The sequence below is a fragment of the Sarcophilus harrisii genome, chromosome 3 (genome assembly GCF_902635505.1).
Source record: "Sarcophilus harrisii chromosome 3, mSarHar1.11, whole genome shotgun sequence".
Taxonomy (NCBI): domain Eukaryota; kingdom Metazoa; phylum Chordata; class Mammalia; order Dasyuromorphia; family Dasyuridae; genus Sarcophilus; species Sarcophilus harrisii.
In genome coordinates, this window is record NC_045428.1 from 315,879,767 (window position 1) to 315,901,487 (window position 21,721).

Below are 21,721 nucleotides of genomic sequence, written 5' to 3' on the forward strand. Positions count from 1 at the left end.
AGTTATGTTTCTGAATCCTTGAGAATAGGAAAGCTTTCAGAGAACAGGTGTTTCTAATGTGTGAATAGCTGGATTGGGGATTTGGGGACTATATTTTTCCTATCTGGATCCACTTTCATCTTTATGCTTAAATTACTATTCAGACCATTTGTTTGTTTGTTTTCAATTTATTTATTAGTTTTCAACATTTATTTTTATATCTTAATTTTCTTTTTTTTTTGCCCCTCTCTTCCTCATTCCCCAAGATGGCAATCAATATGATATGGATTGTGCATGTACAACCACATTGGTCATGTTGTGAGAGAAGAAGCAGAACCAAAGGGAAAAAGTCATGAGAAAGAAAAATACAACAAAAAAGTGAAAATAGTGTACTTCATTCTGCATTCAGACTCCATAGTTCTTTTCTCTGGATGTGGATAGCATTTTCCATCATGTGTCTTTTTGAATTGTCTTAGATCATTTTATTGCTGAGAAAAGCAAAATTTGTCAAAAGTTTATCATTGCACAATGTTGCTGTTAGTTTGTACAGTGTTTTTTTGATTCTGCACACTTCACTTAATATCAGTTCATGTAAGTCCAGGCTTTCTGAAATCCATCTGCTCATCATTTCTTATAGAACAATAGTATTCCATTACATTCATATACTACAATTTGTTCAGCTGGTCCTGAATTTATGGACATCCCTTCAATTTTCAATTCTTTGCCAATATAGAGAGAACTGCTATAAATATTTTTGTACATGTGAGTCTTTGTCCATCTCTTATAATCTCTTTGGAATACAGACTTACTAGTGGTATTGCTCCATGAGAGAATATGGACAGTTTTATAGTCTTTTGGGTTTAGTTCCACGTTGCTCTTCAGAATGGTTAGATCAGTTTACAATTCCACCAGTTATGCATTAGTGTCCCAGTTTTCCTACATCCCCTCCACATTTATCATTTATCTTTTCTGTCATATTAGCCAATCTGAAGGTATGAGATGGTACCTCAGAGTTGTTTTAATTTACATTTCTCTAATCAATAGTGATTTAGAGCATTTTTTTCCTATAACCATGACTGGCTTTTTGACTCAGTGTTTGATCAATTGGACTATGCAGACTATTTAAGCTTTGTGCTTCAATACCCTTGAAAAATGGGTTGCTTGATCCTTTTCTGTCATAGTAGTGAGAATAAATTTTATTAGTAAATGAAGGAGGTAGATTAATTGCATTTTTAAGAAAAACCATTAAAGGGAAAACTTTATTTTTATCACCTGTTTATAAAGTATAAGAATTAGTGACTAATGGTGAATAGAAATACACTAGAATCTCATGTTCTGTTTGTTTACCTCATCGTTGCTTATGGATTTAATTGTTATTTTTATATAGATGACTCCCAGATCTTTTTATCTAGTTCCAGTCCCTCTCCTGGGCTTCAATATAGTTAGATTTGCTTATTAGTAAGTATGACTATTTGATTATGACTAATAAGGCAAGCTTAGCACTTGAAGAGAGAGCATAAAATGTGGCATGTAAGAAACATTTAGTAAATAAATGCTTCTTAAATTAGATTGAAAGTGATTAAAAAAAAATCTCATCCCATTTGTGATTTTAATAAAAACTAAAAATATGTCATCATTCTCATGTTTAGAGTGCAAAATTTCTAATCCTGTCTTTTTTTTCCTAAGGTGAAAGGATGGCATTTGTGAAGAGTGGTTGGTTGCTTCGACAAAGTGAGTAATGGGTTTAATTTTTTTTTTATACTTTAATAAATTCTAGAATAAATACTTCTATTGTGAAACGGACTTTTCAAAAGAAACATAGAACTTTATAAACAGGTTCTTAATTTTTCTTGAGGAAGAATTTTCATAGTTCCCAGAGCTCATGGTATAATGAAAACAATAACAACAAACAATTGGAATAAAAATATCTGGGTTGAATTTTAGTTTCAACATTTACTGATTATGGGCAGGTTATGTATGTCTTAACAATTTTGTTTGACTTCTTTCCTCAGAAAACTAGTTTCATAGTTTATGTGAACTGGCCCAGTTTGGATGTGGGCATTGTTTAAACTGTTTGTGGAGATGAAAACAACCCAATTCTGAGTTATCTGAGTATTAGACATAATGACAAAAAATTAAATTCCATAAAGGACTGGGACCAGATCTTATCTAAAATCTTATATCTTTCCTAGAGTTTTAGTAGGAGGCTTTCCACCTAGTAGATTATGTTTGTTGAATTGAACAATGAGTTCAGTGAGTTTATCCAAAAACAAAACCTCTATTCTGTTCTAAAACTTAGTCCTCAAAGAATCTTGTTGAACAAATCTGATTTCTCACTTAAATTGTCTTTCAAGACAGTCTTAGCTGTATTTTTCGTGTTTTCACTACTTCCCTCTTGGCTTATAGTTTGAAATAAAATGCATCTCTACTAGTACACTGCCTAGCCATTATTACTAGGGTTAAGAGATAGAAGATTGCCTTAGTTATTTGTGAGTTTATTCCTTTTCTGTTAGCTGCTCTATTTGGTTTAAGTTCATCATCTTGGAGATTACTTCACCTTTGGTTTTCACATCTCATTCTTTAGGCCCCAAATCACTGCAGTCTCTTAATTTGCCATCAGCTACTCTGCTTGGTGTACACTCCACCATCATTGTCACAATATCATGATATTCTGGAGTTTGGGCAATAAAGGAGGGAGAGCTTTCAGCTTTCTTTTGTATATTGTCTTCCTCTGTTAGATTTTAAGCTCCCTGAAGGTAGAATCTATTTAAAAGAATTAGTATCTTCTATGCTTAGGTTAGTGCCTGACACATAGAAGGAACCTAAAGAATATTTATTATATCCACCCAAAAGACTGCATGTAACAACAAATTGTATTTTTCAGAGTTAAAATCAGATTCTGAATTCAGCTAAAGCATTAATTGGATTAGCGTGGGTTGCTTATATTTGAAGTACCTGAAAATGGGACTAGACCAGATGATGCTTATTTAAGGTCTTTTCTAACTTTGTGATACTTTGAACATAGTATAGAATACAACTCTTAGGATATCTACCTACTTTTTACTTAATGAAGCAGCATCTCCCTTATGAATATTTTCCACTACTTTGTTTTGTGGTGGAAAGAACACCTTACTTTTTTTTTCTTTTTAACGCCTGACTTTCTAACACCAATTATCTTTTCTGTAAAATGAGAAGGTTAGACTAATTGAACTCTAAGATTACTTCAAATACTAAATTATATGATTAGATAGCCCTATTCTTCTTTACATTAAACCTAAAGCCATATGATGTTACACATCATAGTAGTTAGGAATATTAGGCAATTTATGTAGGGCATTTAGGTTTTCAGAGGACTCTCCTCTGAACAACCCAACCCTGTGACAGAGACAAGATAAGTAATTTAGAATGCACAACAAAGTGGACATAGTACAATTGAGGTTCCTGCTCATAATCACAGAACTCACCAGTCACAACTTGAACCCAAGACTTCTAGTTCCAGGTTAAGTGCTGCTCTCTGTTTCCCAGATGTGTCTTATCAGGTAAAGCAAGTATGTAGAAATGTTTTGAAAAGGGGAAAAGGGGGAAATGGCTGTTTCTGGGACAGATATCTTTTGAGGACTAAGAGACCTAAAATGTAATCTTTTAAGGGGGCTGAGCCAACCTATTGTAATCACCATGAGCAGTTGAGTACAGAGAATTAAATGGGAGATAGGCTTTTTTTTAGCTCAAATTGACATGTAATATTCTGTGCTTAACTTACTTTTAATTATGCAGTGAATGGACAGTATTTTAGTGTGCATTATATGTAAAATAGTGCATAGGACATTGCCATAACTGAAAATTTTTATTTTACTGTGTACTATTTTATTTTATTTTTTGATTGCCTAGTGAAAGTACCCTCATAGCCTTCCCCAAAGAGCCAAATAGGATAATTTCTTTTGTTTATATTACTGTATTGTTAAATCAGAGAATAAGCTGATATAGCTTTGAATCTAAATAACACTTATTATTTCATTCAGGCACAATTTTGAAGCGGTGGAAAAAAAACTGGTTTGATCTGTGGTCAGATGGCCACCTAATCTATTATGATGACCAGACCAGGCAGAGTGTAGAAGATAAGATTCACATGCTGGTGGACTGCATCAACATCCGAATGGGAAATGAATGCCGCGGTAATAAAATTATGCTTCATGCAAATTAAGTCCTTTTCTTCTATTTACTTTACTTGACTAGTCTAGGAGACATTTCTGTATTTACTTTGACCACTTTGTACTTTGTTAATGGATTGAAATAAAACTCTTTATATGAGTCCTATTGGAAGTCTTGATATTTAATCTTTGGATTCCATGTGATAGGAGCTTTTCAATAGGCAATATATGGTGTAATTTGAATTTCTGCCAGATAGATTTATATGTTTGGATTGTGAAGGGTCTCCCCAAACTTTGTAATAATAAGTACAAGTTATTCACTTTGTTATGTGTTCAAAGTTTAGTGTTGTGTATTTTAGCCAGTTTTTGATAGTTAACTATAATGAGGTAAAAAAAAAAAAAAAAAAAAACCACCACCACCACATATTCTTATTTCAACATGCTTCCTAAGGTAGTTTTAAAATAAATTATTTCGGAATTTTGAAACTTTATATTTTACTCATGTATTTTTCATTAATAGCTAATGAGCTATGAATAATGAGAATGATTATCATTTATATAGTGCTTTAAGGTTTACAAAAATAGTTTGTCTTATAGAAAAAAAGGTCTAAACAAATCTGTCCCAAATCTCAAAAAATACAAGCTGAGAAAATTAAATGTTTGAACTCTTAAGGAAAAGTAATTATAAACCCCAAAAGGGCAGAAAGCAGCTTCTGTGATAGCGTAATTTAATTTCTTACAGTGCCGAGTACATAACAAAGTGCTTAGTTTTCATTAAAACATGATGACTGAAGTGTGATCCCCAATGAAGTAGTAGATAGTACAAGAAGTAATAGCCTCATTTCACACATGAGAAACTGAAACTGAGAGAGAGGAAATGATCTGCTCATGATCACATAGCCCTACATGTTTAGAGGAAGACCTTGAACCTGGGTTTCCTGACATTTAAATCTAATATTCTTTACATCTATGTAACATTTTAGATAGCATCATTGAGTCTTAGAAATTGAAGAGATATTTAAACTAATTTTATTCTTTTACCCAATACCCTAGATTTTTAGTTACGGTTTGGTGTTTATGTCAATTTGCCATTCTGTCTTCCGCCATCCATGTTTGAATTATAACTTTATGAACCTACAAATACTGTTATTTAAAATCTGATTGTTTATATATTTTGATTAAAAAATGTTTATAGGAACAGATTTGTTGAATTAATTAGAAGGGATCTTAGACTATCTAGTCCAGGTCTCTTTCTTATTTGACAAATAATGGGATAAGCCTAAAAAACTTGAGTCCATGCTTTCATAGTCTTGTCAGAGATGGAATTTGAACTCAAGTTCTATTTCTGCTGTATTTCATGGTCTGGATTCTCATTCTTATTAAAGCAGTTTATCCTCTTCTTTCATACTTGCTGCTAGATAAAAGTTCATTTAGCTCATTTTATATAATACTTTGAATATACCTTGAATTTGGATACAGAAAACCAGTGTTAATTCTATACCATCCCTTTGTATGGAAATAGTATTCCTTAGAAAAGTATTGAAATTCAATTGAAAGAAATTGAAATTTTATTTCCCTGAAAGAAATTGAATGAGAATGAAAATTTTAACTTCTGTTTGTTTGATTATGGAAATAGAAAGGACTTGTTCATTTAAATAGAAAAGACTTGTTCACTTTACATATATTTTAGTGCTTAACTATATTTTTAACCTTGGTTCCTTTCAATGTAAGCATAGTGTTATTTTTCTCTTGTATACAGTTGGAGGCAACTTTGGTAATGAGGTGTGTTTTTTTTTTTTTTTTAAATGGGGCATTACCTTTATTGATTTATGTACTGACTGAGTGGTTGCCTCTTGGTCGTTCCCTTTTGAAGAAGTCTCCATATTTGCTAAAAAAGGAACTTTTCTTTAATGTCATTTCTGCCTTAAATCTCTCAGAAAACACATTATTTATTTTATTCAGGCTTATTCTCTGATTTGAGAGGATGTGTTTAATATGTGACTTAGTATTCTGTAATATATATTTTTTGTTTTACTTAGTCTCTCATTCTTCTAAACTCTTTCTAATCTTTTTCCATAGATTTTCATCCACCTGAAGGCAAGCCAAGAGACCGTATACTGCAGATTGTTTGCCGAGATGGAAAAACTATCAATCTTTGTGCCGAAAGTGAAGATGATTGCTTGTAAGTGTTGTTCTCTTTTGCATGTCTGATTTGAAAGAATATTTTCTGATTTGATTTTCAATTAAAGTTTTATGTTGTTGAGTGGGTGGAATTAGGGAGAGTGGGAGGAGTGTTTCCCTTCTGGGTGTAGAGTAAATGACTCTAGGAGAATAGATGAGGGAAACTTTAATAGTTCTCTAATTATTATGATTCTGTTTTCTGATTCTCCTGAGCTTCCTTGGTAATGTTGCTTTGAAATGAGAATAACTTCACTTAGCAACTGTACAATTGCTTTATATTTTCTTCTTCAGTTTGATTAATATTTTATCTTGAATCCAAATTAGTTAGCCAGCTGAGTTAAATGTTCTTAAAGTCTGCTTGTTTTTTGGTTATTTCCATATTTCTCTTTTTAAGAAAAAAAACCATGGAAACCCTGTGATCTTTTTGAAAATATGAATAGAGTATTAACATTTATATTATTTAGTCTTTTGCTTCTTAGCTTCCTTCTTCCAGTTTGAAAGCAGTACTGTTCTTCCATTTATTGAGTTATGCAGTTATGCAGCCTCCTTCCCTCACCTGTAGCCACTGTCCTTGTTCATGCCTTCATCCTTGGCCAAATGCTGCAACCTTCTAAGTGAACTGCTTGCTTCAGGTCTTTCCCAGCTCTTATCCATTCTCCTTCACAACTATCTTAAGTGCTGTTAGTGAAGCACACCTCTGACTGGGTCTTAAAGTCCTGATACATCCTGTTTTCTTCAAAATAAAATAGACATTCTTCTAGTTCACTTTATTTTAAGTTTAATTGTTTGACCGTGTTATTTTCCTTAACTGGATACAAGCTCTTTGAAGGCAGAAATAGTTTCAATTTTGTTTGTATAGATCTAATTCTTATTATACAAAATAATAATATGTTTGTTGCTTGATTGTTTCTTTGGTCATTTCCCTGTTCATCTGGAGATAATAGGTATATTTTTTATCTATTCCATTGTTATAAGTTGGTTCTGGCTTCAGTAAACGGATATACAACATCTGAGGTTGTTGTATTATATTGTATCTAAAATTATATTCTTGCCCTTAATGGGACAATTTCACATGATCCACATGTATCAATGTATATCAGAATATCTTTATTGCATATCCTTTCACTCTCAGCACACAAAAATTTTACAATGTTGATTGACTATTCTTTGAATTTATTTTGGATTTCAGTTATTGCAAGTCTTGAGTTATTATAATGTAAACATGGAATTTCTAAGGGCATACTCTTGTCTGTGTTGGTTCGAGAAGTGAATGGAAAAACTTCCTGGCAGTCTTTAAAAGGTGATTAATATAGTTTAGTGTTATGATGCTGGAATTTATACTAAAACAGCACAGTTGAATAGAATGATTATGTCTAGTTTAAAAATCTACCTCTAAAAATGACACTTGATGCATGGTCACCAAAAGCCTGTGCTTTGCACTGCCTGTTTGCAGGATAATCTTGGTGAAAATAAGGAATATAAAATGTAAAACTGACTGGTAGTGAATTTGAACTCGCATTCAAAGATTCACAGGATGCCAAAAATATAAGGGAACTTTAAGACCACCCAGTCTAATTCATATCTGAAGAGAAATTATTTTTATATATCTTATCTGACAAGTGGTTTATCCAATTCATCCTTTGCTTATAGATCATATATATAATTCATATAATTAGGATAATTATCATCCAAAGAATTCTGTTCTATTTTTGAATTATTTCTAAAGATTTTCTTTTTTTTAAGCTTAAATTTGTGCCCCATTTGTCCCATATCTTTTAAATTAAATATTTTTTTTTCAATTAGAAAAAATTTACCTTCTCATACACCTTTACTCCCTCTACCACCATACCCTCAAATTGAGAAAAACAAAACTCCTATTATAAATATGTATAGTCAAAACAAAAGAAATTTCTATTTTGGCTACTTGTAAATATTTATCTATTTCTTTATCTAATTATCTATCATTCTTCACTCCTAAGTTACTTCTCTATCAGGAATTGGGTTTGTAGGTTTCATCATTATTTTGCTAGACTCATGGTTGGTTATTGTACAGATCAGAGGTCTTATCTTTGCAAAATTGTTGTCATTGTATTAACTGTTCTTCTGGTTCTGTTTACTTTACTCTGTATCAGTTCATACAAGTCTTTCCAGATTTCTCTGAAACTGTTTCCTTTAGTATTTTGTATTGTCTGAAATTCTCAGTCTTTTTTTACCATAAAAGGAACTTTATTTATGTACAATGTAGAATTTATTTCCCTATGACTGATTTCTCCCTTGCTCTACCTTCTTAATAATCTTCCCTTCTCTCCTTTTCCACATTTCTCTATTGAGTATGGTATGAAGAACTAACAAGGTTAAATCTATAAAGTGGACATCTGTAAGAGATTTTAATTGTTAGCAACCCTTTGAATAGATAAGGATGACTTACCCTTAAGTAAAAAGTAAAATCTTTTTTCTTTCCTCCAGGGCCTGGAAATTTGCACTCCAGGATGCCAGGACAAATACTGTAAGTTTTCAGGTTTGGTATATACATTAAATCTTTTATGGTCAGACAGACTTTGTCATTATTAAATATATGTGATTGGTTAAATAACTTAACTGCACCCAAGGTGGGGAAGTTTGGACAAGGGAAATGAGAATGGTAATATGGGCTGCTTCATTGTATCTCCCATATTGCTTTACTTGGCTGCATGATTAGGTAGATGAAAACAATGAAAGTGAATTACATATTGAGAGGAAGCTAACTAAACTGTGGCTACTACCAGGTAGTTTGGTTTTACTTTACGCTTTCTTATAGATATACTATGGGTCATAGGACATTATTTTTTACACAGTATAATAAGTAGCCCTTTGTATTACGCTTTGTTTTGGTCTGAAGTACAAAATGTGCCAGCAAGATAACATGTATTCAGGTTTTCATGTATACATCTTGAAATTCTGAAATAACAATATGATCTTGAAGGTATATAATTGATATATTAGTATATCAAAATCTCTTATTTTTAATCTTTTTTTTTTTTTAAACAAATGGCTTCATTATTTCTGGATTTTACAGCCTAAAAATTAAGTCACATAGTATGTGAAACCTTTGGTTTCTCAGATAAAACAAAATGTGAAATATACACATAGGAATAAACATTGTAAAAGCTGAAGTAAAGAAAATTTTTAAAAATTGTTTTTCTGACTTGTTCTCTTGTAACACGCTCAGACCTTTTCCCATGTCAAACCCAATTTTGGACTGGATTAGCATTATTTCTGTAGTAAGTGCTAGGAGTCTACTATGGTTCATTTTAATGTAATTTGTAAGTGAATGTGGTATGTATGTGTGTACCAAAATGAAATCAAGATGGGGAAAGTCCATTGTATTTTTTTTTAAACTAGAGAGCAGTTAAATGGAGTATATTTGAAAGGCATGTTGCGGTAATGAACTACAGTATCTATATCCCTGTAATGTCTCTGTATACTCGGGAACAAAATACTAAGGAGTGCTAAGTTTTTTTAGATTTCAGCTTTTGTCACTGGCAAATTTTGACAGCAAAAAATGTGATTATGATTTCATAAAAGGCTTTTAAGAATAGTTTTATAAACTTTTGATTTTGGGGGAGTCTTTTTTGAAAGTTTTTGGCCTTAATCTTTATTCATATGAACATGATACTGTTCTAGATGATGCCATAAAGATTTACAGATGCTACTAGTCAGTTTCTTTCATATCACAAGTTTGATTCTTTTTGTTTTTGCCTTCTGCTTATTTCACTGAGCCTATTTATATTTCTTACTTATGAATGAGTCTGATTTTCATTTTCTATGTTCAAGATAACAAAGTATGTACACAGTACACTTTAAACCAGTTTTTCACACTCTCAAAATAATTTTTTTTATCCTTTCCTATTATCTAGGCCTATGTTGGCTCGGAAGTGATGTATGATGAGACTGCTGTTGCTTCATCTCCACCTCCTTATACAGCTTATGCCACGCCATCTCCTGAGGTATGGAAGGAAGTTTAAGAGAATAAGAAGAGTCCTAATTAAGGAAGGATTTTCATTTTGAATACATCATCACAGAACCTAGGATTGAACCAAAACTTGAATAACTGGATTATTCAAATTTAGATAATTTAGAAGTTGCTTTGTGCACGGGAAGGCTGCCTAGCAGTTTATAGTGTTTATTTTTTTTCTTCTTTTTTGACCACATTTAAGAGTTATAATATATAATATTTAGGAGTTATAATATTTGTCAGTGGAATTAATGCTCAAGTGGATAAAATCATGCATTTTCTAAAAGTTTTGCATGGTATTCATATGACTGATAGTCTTAATTAGTTTTATTCAATAAGCATTTATCTTTGCCTAGTGGGTGCCAGGCACTGTGCCAAATATATGTAAGAATATGAGCACTAGAAACTAGGGGAGTCATGATGGATTTTGGGAGAAGTCAGTATTTGAGCTGAGCCTTGACCACAGCTAAGAGGTAGATTATGAGAAAGGACATTACATATCTGTAGGGTAGTCTGTCTAAAGACATAAAGACTGGAGATGAAAAGTTATTTCAGGGAGTATCAAGAGACACTAGATGGGCTAGAACATAGAGTACATGAAGGGGGCCATTTGAAATCAATCTTGTGTACAAATTGGAATTTTTAAGGAAATGTTTTAAAAGAGCTGAATGCCTTGTGAATTCAAGTAATGTCATTATTGTGTGTGTGTATAAATATATATATTGACTTTACCAAATGTAAGTCAATTAGCATATAGATAGACTTAAAAAATTGATTTTTAACCTATAGTTCTTATATAGATCAAAGTTCTTGTACTGCTCTTATTAGCAGCTATAGCCTTTTAAGGTATATTCTCCTTGCCTGCTGATTTAGCAATTTAGCCATTATTGGTCTATGAGCAACTGATTTAATAATAGGTTAGGCAAAAGTAGAACTACTGAGAATAGTAATAATAATGATGAAGTTAGTTTGAGTAAAAGAAACCTGTATCTCCTATTTTTTTCCTCTATACTGAACAGTCCATAGTAGCTATTGCTTATGATGATATGTTTTAGCCCCCTTAAAATACTAAATTTTAGGTCTCTTAACTCTAAAGAGATCTCTTATGACATTTGTCCCAGAAATAGGTAGGCCTCAAGTCTAGATATTCAATAGGTAAGTTTTGTACAGGACATGGGACATAAATGGGTGCTTAATAAATGTTTATTGATTGGCTTAAGAATTAAAGATGACTTAAGAGGTCATCTATTCTAAATGCCTCCATTTATAGGTTAAGAAATTGAGGCCAGGATATATTAAATAATTTGCAAGGTCAGGTAGCTAGTTAACAGGGTTAGCATCAGTACCTAAGCTAAGCTCTCTATACCAGTTCCAGAGTTCTTTCCTCTGTGTCATATTGACTTTCAAATTTTAAAATAAAAAATCAATTTAAGAATAATGATTTGAACCATTTTTTCAGTTTTTTAATAAATGCTTTTTAAAAGTAAAAACTTACACTGCATTTCATTGTGCATGTTTATATTAACTGTTAAAATTTTGATAACTACAACTTAGGAGGGGGAATCTTAACATATTATTCTTGAGTTTCAGAAAACATGTTATAAATCTTAATCATATGCCTAATATTCTATTGAAACAGGTGTTTGGCTATGGTCAGTATAATGGAGTGTACCCTCCAGGAACTCAAGTTATTTATGCTGCTAATGGGCAGGCTTATGCAGTACCATACCAATATCCATATCCAGGTAACTAATAGCAATGTTATTGTCCTGTTAATTTGTGTGTGTGTGTGTGTACACACATATATATGTATGTATATGTATGTATGTATATATTGCTCTCTTCATTTGAAATATTTTGGAATATTATTCAATTTTTTGGATATTTTGGGACATTATTCAATTTTTTGTTTTTATCTAAGTATGATCTTCAAGTCAAACCTCTAACATAAGAATTTCATATTTCCAATTGCTTTGAAATGGTGAAATAAATGTAAAGATTATATAAGTTGAATCCTAACTTATTGGGGGGAAAAATAAGGAGAGAAATCATAATTAATGAAGCACATATTAAAGTGCTAAAGAAGCACTTTAATATGTAAAATTATGCCAAGACAAAAATGAAATGCCTTCATGCATCCCTTCAAGAGGCTTACCTTCTATTGGAATACATAGTACTTAGGTAAATACAGATATATTTGAGGAGGGTCAGGAAAGGCTTTGCATAGGATTTAACATCAGAACTTATCCTTGAAAGAAACTAAGAATTCTTTGTTTTAAAAAAAAAAAATTGTTATCTTTTGCTTTGCATCATTTTTGTTCCCAAAGATTCCTTTCTCTCCTTAAAGTTACCAGACCTTGTAATGCAAAATTTTAAAAAAGACAATTTAGCAAAACTTACCAACAGCTATGTCAAATTTGACGGTATATGTATTTCCCTTCTATTCCCACCTGTCTCCCCCCACACACCTTTGTAGGAAACGATAAGAATTCTAAAAGGTGGAACTGAGAATCTAATGCATGGCATGCATGAGGGCAGTCTATGGGAAGATGTGGTGATGGGAATATCGAATTTAGGGATACCTAGGAGATCAGTTTTGCTTGAATGTTAAATGCAACTTGGAGAACAATGTGAAATAAATGAATAAAAGTAGGTTGGGCTCCAATTTTGCAAGGCCTTAAATGCCAAGTTGAAGGATTTATAGGGGGATTGCTGAAGATTTTTGAGCAAAAAAGTGACATGATCAGAATTGTGCTTTAGAGAGATTATTTTGGCAGTCATGTGAAGGATGGATTGAAGAAGATAAAGCCTATAAACAGGAAGACCATTTAAGAAGTTAATTAAGTATATATTTTTTATAATATGGGTCCATTCAGAAGAATAAAATTCTTGGTGGGGAAGTTGGGGATAACATTTTGCTGAATTGGATTCAAAATGAATGTTCTTTATTGAAATTGATTGCCAATGTTCATCCTGTTAATCTTGATTAATAATGTGATTTTATGTATCTCATTTTTGAAAATAATTTCACACAGGTACATACTGCCAAATAGCATTTGTACAGTGAGATGGATTTTAAAATAATGGAAATTTCTTTTGCCTTTGTATCAAGGTCCAGAAAATTTTGCTGGAACTTGTCGTTTGAGTTCAAAAATATTTTTATCTGTTAGACATTTATGTGGGAATGGACCTCTCAATTCTTATTTTTAACTTTTGACAGCCTAGGAAGTATATAAAGTATCTTGATATTCCTTGTAATTCAAGTAATGTTAGTTGTCCTGGAATTGAATTTACCATACCATACATTTTGTACGTAAGTGCTGTTTTGCCTTGCAATTTTATGTTAAATTTATTAAGATACATCTTCAGTAAAAGATAATTTCAAATCATTCAGAGAGTCTGAGAATAGTGGTTGAGGATGGTTATTCTCATTCAGAAAAAATTTCAATCTTTACCCTGAGCTCTCTTCCTCCCCCCCAAAACAAACAAACAAACAAACAAACAACCCACCCAAATAACCCTACTACTTTTTTTTTCTTTTTCTTCTCTCATTTTTTAACATAATGGGTGTGCACTGATAATTAAATAATAGGAAAAGATTTGAATACAGCAATATACATAGCACCCAAAATGTTGTTGTTATAATTTATTCACTGTGCTTTGTAGTACACTGAGCAACAGTCATAGTGTCACATACTGTCTCTATCATAGGTAGTTGACTTTGCTGCTGTGGGAAAGCATATATGGATAGTATTAGAGTTGGCATCAAAGCCCATGTTACTTAATTCCCAGTACCCTGCCTCTTTTATACTTAGTATTACATATAAATACAAGTATTGAGTATGAAATATTTTAGAAGATAGTAGATGAGTAAGTGCTAAATGTATAATACTAATAAGTAGTATAAGGTTTCAGAAGAAGAGATTGCTACTGGCTAAAATGTCAAGGAAGACTTCATGAAAGTGGTAGCTTGTGAGCTGGGCTTTAGCAGTTCATAAGATTTGGCAGGTAGGAGTGGGAAGGTCAGTTAGTTCAGGCTTGAGTTAAGGTATGAAGGTGAGAATGTTAGTAACATTTTGTTAGAATGGTGACTAAAATGAATGTCTTGAGTTTAGAAAAAGAATTCAAGGTTAAATGTAGTATAATCATAGCTTTATTTTTTAGTTATGGGAATCCATTGAAAGCTTTTGAAAAACGAAGATTAATCAGTGGTATGTAGTAGAGAGACTGTAGGCAAAGACATCATTCATGATAATGATCTTTCATTCCCACTACAATCCTTTTACCTTTTGCTTGAATAATAACTTTAATACTGTGAACAGTAATAGTATAGATTTTATAATATTTACTTTAAAAGATTTTTAGAAAAATGTGTACTTGCTGCTCTTAGATATATATAGTAAATGATTTCTATATAGTTGATGAAAACAAAAGCAAGTATACAGAAAGATTTAGTTCTAATTTAAAACCTAATTTGCATGATTGAAAGTTTCTGTTTTAAAGTTCCTAACTACTCTATTTAAGCATGATTCTTAGGTAATAATGGTTTAAAGTTTAATGAGTTTGTCCTCTCTCCTTCTGTTATACTGCCAGTAAACTAATTAACTTTCTAACCACTTTTTCATCTTTGGAATTTCTATGGAATCTTGGATTTTCCACAACTCTGCTCATTTCTCAGTTATTACTCTATCCATTTGTTATCCTGATGGATATGTACTTAGTCAGCTGTAGGAGAAAATAGAAGCTGAAGTGTTAGAGATACATTAAGGCATATTAGAAAAATTGTGAAGAAACGCTGGTTTTGATAGTAAGTTCTGGGTTCTAATTTTAGCTCTGACATTTACTGCCAGTGTGATTTTAGGTAACTTAATTAACCTCTTTGGGCCACAGTTTGCAGTAAAAATAAGGGGGTTAGACTGATCTTTGAGTTCCATTGCAATTCTGAATCTCTGAGATTTTGCAATTTTTTATTTTAGTGGAATGATAGGTATTAGTAGAGAATTTATGTGACTTGAGTTGATAAGTTTGATTTTCAGTTAGCCTGAGTTTGAAAGTGGATGGGGTCTCAAGTATTGGACTTCGAAGATGTTAGTAAGCCTTTTCTAAATTCAGTTTTATTTTATTTTCAGTTCTGTTCTCTCCCCCCTCTTCGTTTTCATCTAACACTTGGGAAGACAAGAAAAATAAAACTCATTATAATAGGTATAAGGAAATCAAATTTCTGTATTTGCCATGCTCTCTTTCCCTTCCAAAAAGAAAAGAGAAAATATACTCTGATCTGCATTCTGATGAGTCAGTCCATCAGTTGTGTGTCTGGAAGTTGATAAGAGTATTTCATCATGAATCCTGTGGAATTGTGGTTCTCCATTGTTGATTAGAGTATAGATTTTTAATAGTTAATTATCTTCACATTATTACTGTTACTTTTTAAATTATTTTTATGTATCTGTTTACTTCGCTTTGCATTAGTTCATATATGTTTTTCTACTTTTTGGAAGCCAAATAATAGTAGAAAAGTGGTGGGATACCAAAAAAAGCTGTCCACATTGGATTCCACACTGGAAAGTTAAGACTTTCCTTGCATAACTTTGTTTACAAGAATATAGGTTGTAGGTCAAAAATTCAAATAGAAAATGGCTTGTATCTGTTTGAAGAAAAGTTAACTTTATTTGGTTGATTTAAAAAGGAAATATGTTGTACTGGTATCTCAAACTCTGAGGAAAAAGTCTTTTGACCTAAGTATTAGATATAAAATAAAACTGTTCTTCCCTTATCTTGTGCTTTGTTTCTTTAACAATTAGGTTTTACTGATACTTTTGTTATTTTATATTGGCCATTTCTGTATGTCTTCTCCTGAAATATGTATACTTCTCTTATCTATAATAAAGGAAAATAGTCAAGCCAAACTAACTAGCATAGCAGCTGTTTCTGACAATATAATATAACATTATATTGTATATCTTTTCTAGGACCTTATGGACAGCAGCCTGCCAACCATGTCATCATCAGGGAGCGTTACCGGGACAATGATGGAGACCTGGCTCTGGGCATGCTGGCTGGAGCAGCCACTGGCATGGCCTTGGGATCTTTGTTCTGGGTCTTCTAAGTTTCTTTATATCTTTGTATTTGTAGCCTCCAAAACCTGTATTTATTTTCTGTGTGTGATAATATATTTTGCAAGGTATTCCTGTTTTACTGTAAAGATTTTTAATGACAGTTAAAATAGTACTTTTAAAATAGTGACATCTTAATTATAATTAGTCAGTATAAATTTCACAAGGCAGGATAGTAAGTATGCTCTTCAGTTGAAATATAAAGGGGATACTTGATCATTTCAAGTTCTTTTATGGAACTTAGTTGTATAAGAAGGATTTATGAGCTCATTCATTTTGAAGAATATTATTGTTGCAGTGTTAAATGCAGAGCATAAGAGATATAGCTTTGTCATCTATATTAGAAGTATGCTGCTCAAATAATGACCCCTGAATAGATAATTATTTCTGGCAGGGAAAAACCAAATTAATCCAACTGCTAATTCTCAACTTAAGAATTAACCAGTGAACAGCCTGGGTGTTGCTGTTTGGCATGGCAGGATGGTAAACTATGCACGATAAAGCAATATAGACTTTTTGCACTACATACTCCAAAGAATAGTCTCCAAGGCAGTGGTGACATTTCATATACCTCTGTGGTTGGCTCTATCATTATCCCGTGGTGCTCTACTGGTGGACTATTTTCTGTCTTTTGAGTAGATTTATTGAATCTTAGGGATAGGAATTATAAGATTCTTGTAAAGAGCTCCCAGTCAGGACAAACTCTTGTAAACAGGGCTAGAAACCTGCAATTCTCTGACATAAACCATAGAAATTTATAAAATCAATTCAGAAGCTGAGGTGATAGGGTTTTTTTTTTTTTTTTTTTTTTTTTGTTTCTTTGAAAGTTGGTGGTATCCATTCATTTAAAAAATGACAGACATGGCTTTTACCTTCTAAACTTCTTTTTAGCATAAGAAAATATATTCAAAGTTATTGAGTTCATTTTTCTGTTGTATAGTCTGAGTCATCCCCTCTCTTCTCACTATGTTTTGAAAAAATGAATATATTGACAGCTTACAGGTAGTGCTTTTGGTTTTATTTGACTGCCCTGCTACAGAATATTCTTTTAAGGTGGAGCAGACTGAATGGTAAAAGTAAGGCAAAAGAATTAAGATTAAACTCAGGATTATTAGTGTGATTGTTGAGTTCTTGATCATTTTATAGAATGTAGGTAAGGTGGAAGGAGGAGGCTAATGGGAAGAACTTATGACAGGAGAAAATGATTGTAGAAATTAGGAAAGAGTGCTCCTGAGCACATGTATCCTGTTGTAGATCTGTAGATCAGTAAATAGATAGCTGATTTAGTCTTATTTCATGTGACATTCCACTAAAAATTTTATTTTTGCCAACAATCTTTTAACATACTTTGAAAATATGTGTATGCTTTCATCCCATTTTAATTTTTGTAATAAAACTCCTCATCCTCATGAACTAGATATAATCCTTTTTCATGGACCATTTGATAAAATCTGCTTTCCTTTACTTGAAAAACCAAAGTGTTTATTCTCCAAATCTATACTTAGTTGAAGCTGAGAAAACAGTAGGAAGGAAAGAAACATCCAAGGAAATGAATTGTATATTGTTAGTGAACAGTCATTCCAGAATTTGTAATGGTAAGATTACCTCATGTGTAGATTGTATGTGTTTTTCAGTTTCTTGTGTTATTTGTAGGTTAGGTATTTTTGATGCTTCCTAAACTTTTTTTTATTGTAATTTACTTAAAAATCACTAGTTAATAAAGTTGTATTTAAGGAGTCAGGGAAATAGGATGAGAGCCATGGTTGCAATATTAAAATAATTCAAGATTGTCTTAGGTATTTTTTAAAAGGTTGTACTTTGCAAATAATGCTATTAGCCATCTTTCTGAAAGATATAAAAAGTTGATGATTGCACTGTTATGACTAAGTATAGTTAAAGAAGTTTAGATAGCTTTAACTATATTCTATTTGACCAAGTAGACTGGCACATTTGTTTTCATTAATTTTCTCTCAAAGCTTATAATTTATGGTTGTAGTAACATGCTTCTTTAGAACCCAGCTAGTGAAATTATGTAAGAATAAAACAACCAAAATCTAAAAGGTAAACCCAAACACATCAGGCAGCTAACATCATACAATTATTTGATTATTATTTAATTCATTAAAGAAATATTTATGGAATGCCTGCCACATGCAGGACAAATGATGTGTGATTTTTTTTTTAATCTATATTTTAGTTTGAAATTTTCCTGTCATGGTATAGTGATAATAATTCCCTTGAAGTCCTTTTTTTGTGATACAAATTCAGTTTTGTATTTTGGATGACTATTGTATATCATTTTTCTCAACCAATTAACTAGTTCTATGTCTGATGAAGCAAAAATCCATGTCAAATTGAAGGCCAAACCAACTTTATAATGAATCTTTGGATTCTTGGCAATTTCTGTAGCCCCCTCTTTTTTTTGAACTGGAGATGTCTGTGTCAGCAGACAGTATATGTACATGAGTGCCATCTCACTTGATATTTGACAGTTGGGGGAAAAAATCACATAAGGTCTGACTACAATCAATTTATTCTTTGAAATCATTGCTGTTAAGACTTTGAATTTTATGTAATAATATTAAATTAATGATTTAGACAAGGTAGTTTATGTGAATCTTCTAAAGCGCTGTGAATTGAAGGGATATATTTGCAATAAAACTGCTTTAATATTGCACTGGGTTGTTAATATGACTCAAGGAAAGCACCATGTCACTGGTTCGTTGTCTGCATTCTAGGGCTAAAATATCTGTAAATACACACTCTAATCTTTTGGCAGTTCTCATTATCCAGGGACCAAAGGGAGTATTTTGTTTCCCTGACTCCATTTGGGCTTGGATTGGGATCTCCATCATCTGATATGGAGTCATTATTATGCTTTAGTCGGTAGGACCTTTAGAAGAGCCAGGTCTTTGGATGAGCTTCTCCAAAACTGTGCCTTTTGCGCATGTTTTCCCTTATCTTTGTGTAACTACTTGCATTTATGGTCACCAAATTTTAGAGGATGGTACAAGAAAGTAGCCTATTACAATCTTTTTACACAATGGAATACCCAGAAAGGGTAAAGAAAATGATTTGTCTGAGATAATTAGCTGATGGCTCAATAGTGGTTAAGAACTCAAATTTCCTGATTCCCAAGGCAGTGCATTTTTCTATAAGCTAGCTACAGCTAGGTAGAGTTGTTAGTGATTTTACCTTGAGATGAAACAAATACAGTACATTGGGCAGTTTCTAAAATCTTATCCTTATTACTTATAATCATTGTTTTTGACTGATTCCCTTTCTAAATAGTGTTTTGAATAAATAATCCTAACTAAAGAAATTGCCAAACTAAGGGGCTTTTTTGGTTTGTATATCTGGCAAGGTTTATTGTCTTTTACCTTCCATTTGCATTTTTTCTTTTTTTAGGAATTTAGTCTACCTAGGGGAAAAAAAAAACAAAAACTGACCACCTACGTTTTATATGTGTTCTTTCTGATGGCTCTAATCAAAAGATTCCTTGGTTGGTGTCAAGATTATAGGTCAGGTATGATAGACTTGAATTGAGTAAGATAAAGGAAAAGTGTTTTTGGCCTCCATGCAGCTTTCCCCTCAGAACTCAGGGGAAATGGACTAGAAGTAAAAATATGGCTTTCCCAAACCAAGATATCTGTCTTCTTAGAGAGAGACCACAGTATAAGTATAAGGCAACTGTCTAGTTAATAAAGGGCAGAATACTAGTTTTTGAGATGTGCTGCAAGTGATGCAAATTTCCTATCTTTGTTATTTTGGACAATCTCTTCACAGCTGTTGCAGACACTGTTTAGAAAGCATTGAAATCTCTTTGCCTGAGATTTTTTTTTCCTGTGGTTGCCATCTTTCCTCTACCATCTTATTTCTAACTGTTATGCCTGTGAAACCTCTTCTTCTATGCAGAATGTGTTTATGTAGATAGTGAAAAATGTTAATAAAATGAGTGTTGAACTGCATATGATATGTTATCTTGTCTCAATTCTTTATATTAATGGGATATGGTATCTGGTTTTTCTGATTCGGTGCTAGCATAGGTTTGATCAACAATTTGATAAGACTTAGGTATTTATATCTGTCTGTCTACCTACCCATCTACCTATCTGTGTTTTCATTTCTTTTTAGTAAACTTAATACGAAAACAGATTAATCAGTCACTAGCCTGGAAGATAGAGCTCAGATCTAGAGTTCTTAATACTTAGCTGTTCCCTGATTTGGTCTAACTATCTCTTGGCATCAGTGATCCCTTATGACTGGAATTCATTTTTTCTACATCTTTGCCTGTTGAAATTATTGGTATTTCTTCTTGGCTACATCACAAATTACTAGCCATTAAAGCTATTTTTGTACATGATCTGAGAAGGCACTTTGTCAATTTTCAGCTATTCATTTAAGATGATGTCTTGTACAGTTACTTGGAATTGACTTTTTACTCTACGTATATACATTGACCAAAACACTAAAAATATAAGTCCTACATTCTAGTCTTCTTTATACCATGATGAGACATTTGTAAGCAGACTTTAAGAAAGTGTAGTGAATCAACAACAAATGACGTAATTTAGGACCTAGAAAATATTAAGATGTGTGTATGTGCGTGCACACACACACACACACACACACACAAAGAAATTTTAGTTTTTTGAGGGAAAAAAAACCCAGGTCTTTTGAAGACATTTTTGAGAGTCTTTTTTTGTTGTCAAATACAAACTCTTAGCCCTTAAACCTCTTTATAACCTGGTCCCATATTAGATTAGCTTTTTAGCCTTAGTAATTATTTTCCACAGACCATGTGATTGAGCCAAACTGGCTTTCTTGAATTTTTTATTTTTGGAATTCTTTCTCTTATTCTCTTTCTCCCAGTCCTTATGCACCCTCATTCCTGGAATGAATCTCCTATTCATTTACCTCTAGTCTAAGACTGCCTAATTTTCTTTTTAACACTCATTTGTAGTCACTGTCTTGTATATGTAGTTCTTACTCTCTTAGCAGCTAGTGTCTTTCCTTCCAAGGTTAGCTCCTAAGGAAGAACATATATGTATTTTGTAAAGACCTGTATATGTGTGTATAATCCCTATTAAAATGTAAATTAAGGCTATGGACTTTGGAAGCTAGCACAAAATAGATGCTTTATCAGTGTCTTTTTTTTTTTTCCATGTAGGGTTCTGAAATGGATTTTTTAAAATGATCTGAGGTGTTTATTCATATTAGATGTTTGTGAATGGAAGCAGATGACAAGTCCTTTTGAGTTTATCTTTTTTGGGGGGTGGGGGGAGAGGATTTGACTTACAGTGCTT

At 32.4% G+C, this 21,721-nt stretch overlaps 1 protein-coding gene across 2 annotated transcripts in view; it reads left to right on the top strand.

The window, feature by feature from the left end:
• The window catches only part of PLEKHB2 (pleckstrin homology domain containing B2), a 41,407-nt gene extending 21,024 nt beyond the window's left edge, over positions 1–20,383 (top strand). For both annotated transcript variants that reach the window (XM_003763747.4, XM_031959848.1), the window contains exons 2-8: positions 1,666–1,710; positions 3,999–4,151; positions 6,207–6,309; positions 8,775–8,814; positions 10,205–10,294; positions 11,942–12,047; positions 16,272–20,383. In XM_003763747.4, the coding sequence (XP_003763795.1) occupies positions 1,674–1,710; positions 3,999–4,151; positions 6,207–6,309; positions 8,775–8,814; positions 10,205–10,294; positions 11,942–12,047; positions 16,272–16,408 (666 nt within the window). In that variant the 5' untranslated portion in view covers positions 1,666–1,673 and the 3' untranslated portion in view covers positions 16,409–20,383. The remainder of the gene's footprint in view (positions 1–1,665; positions 1,711–3,998; positions 4,152–6,206; positions 6,310–8,774; positions 8,815–10,204; positions 10,295–11,941; positions 12,048–16,271) is intronic.
• The last annotated feature ends 1,338 nt before the right edge of the window (positions 20,384–21,721 follow it).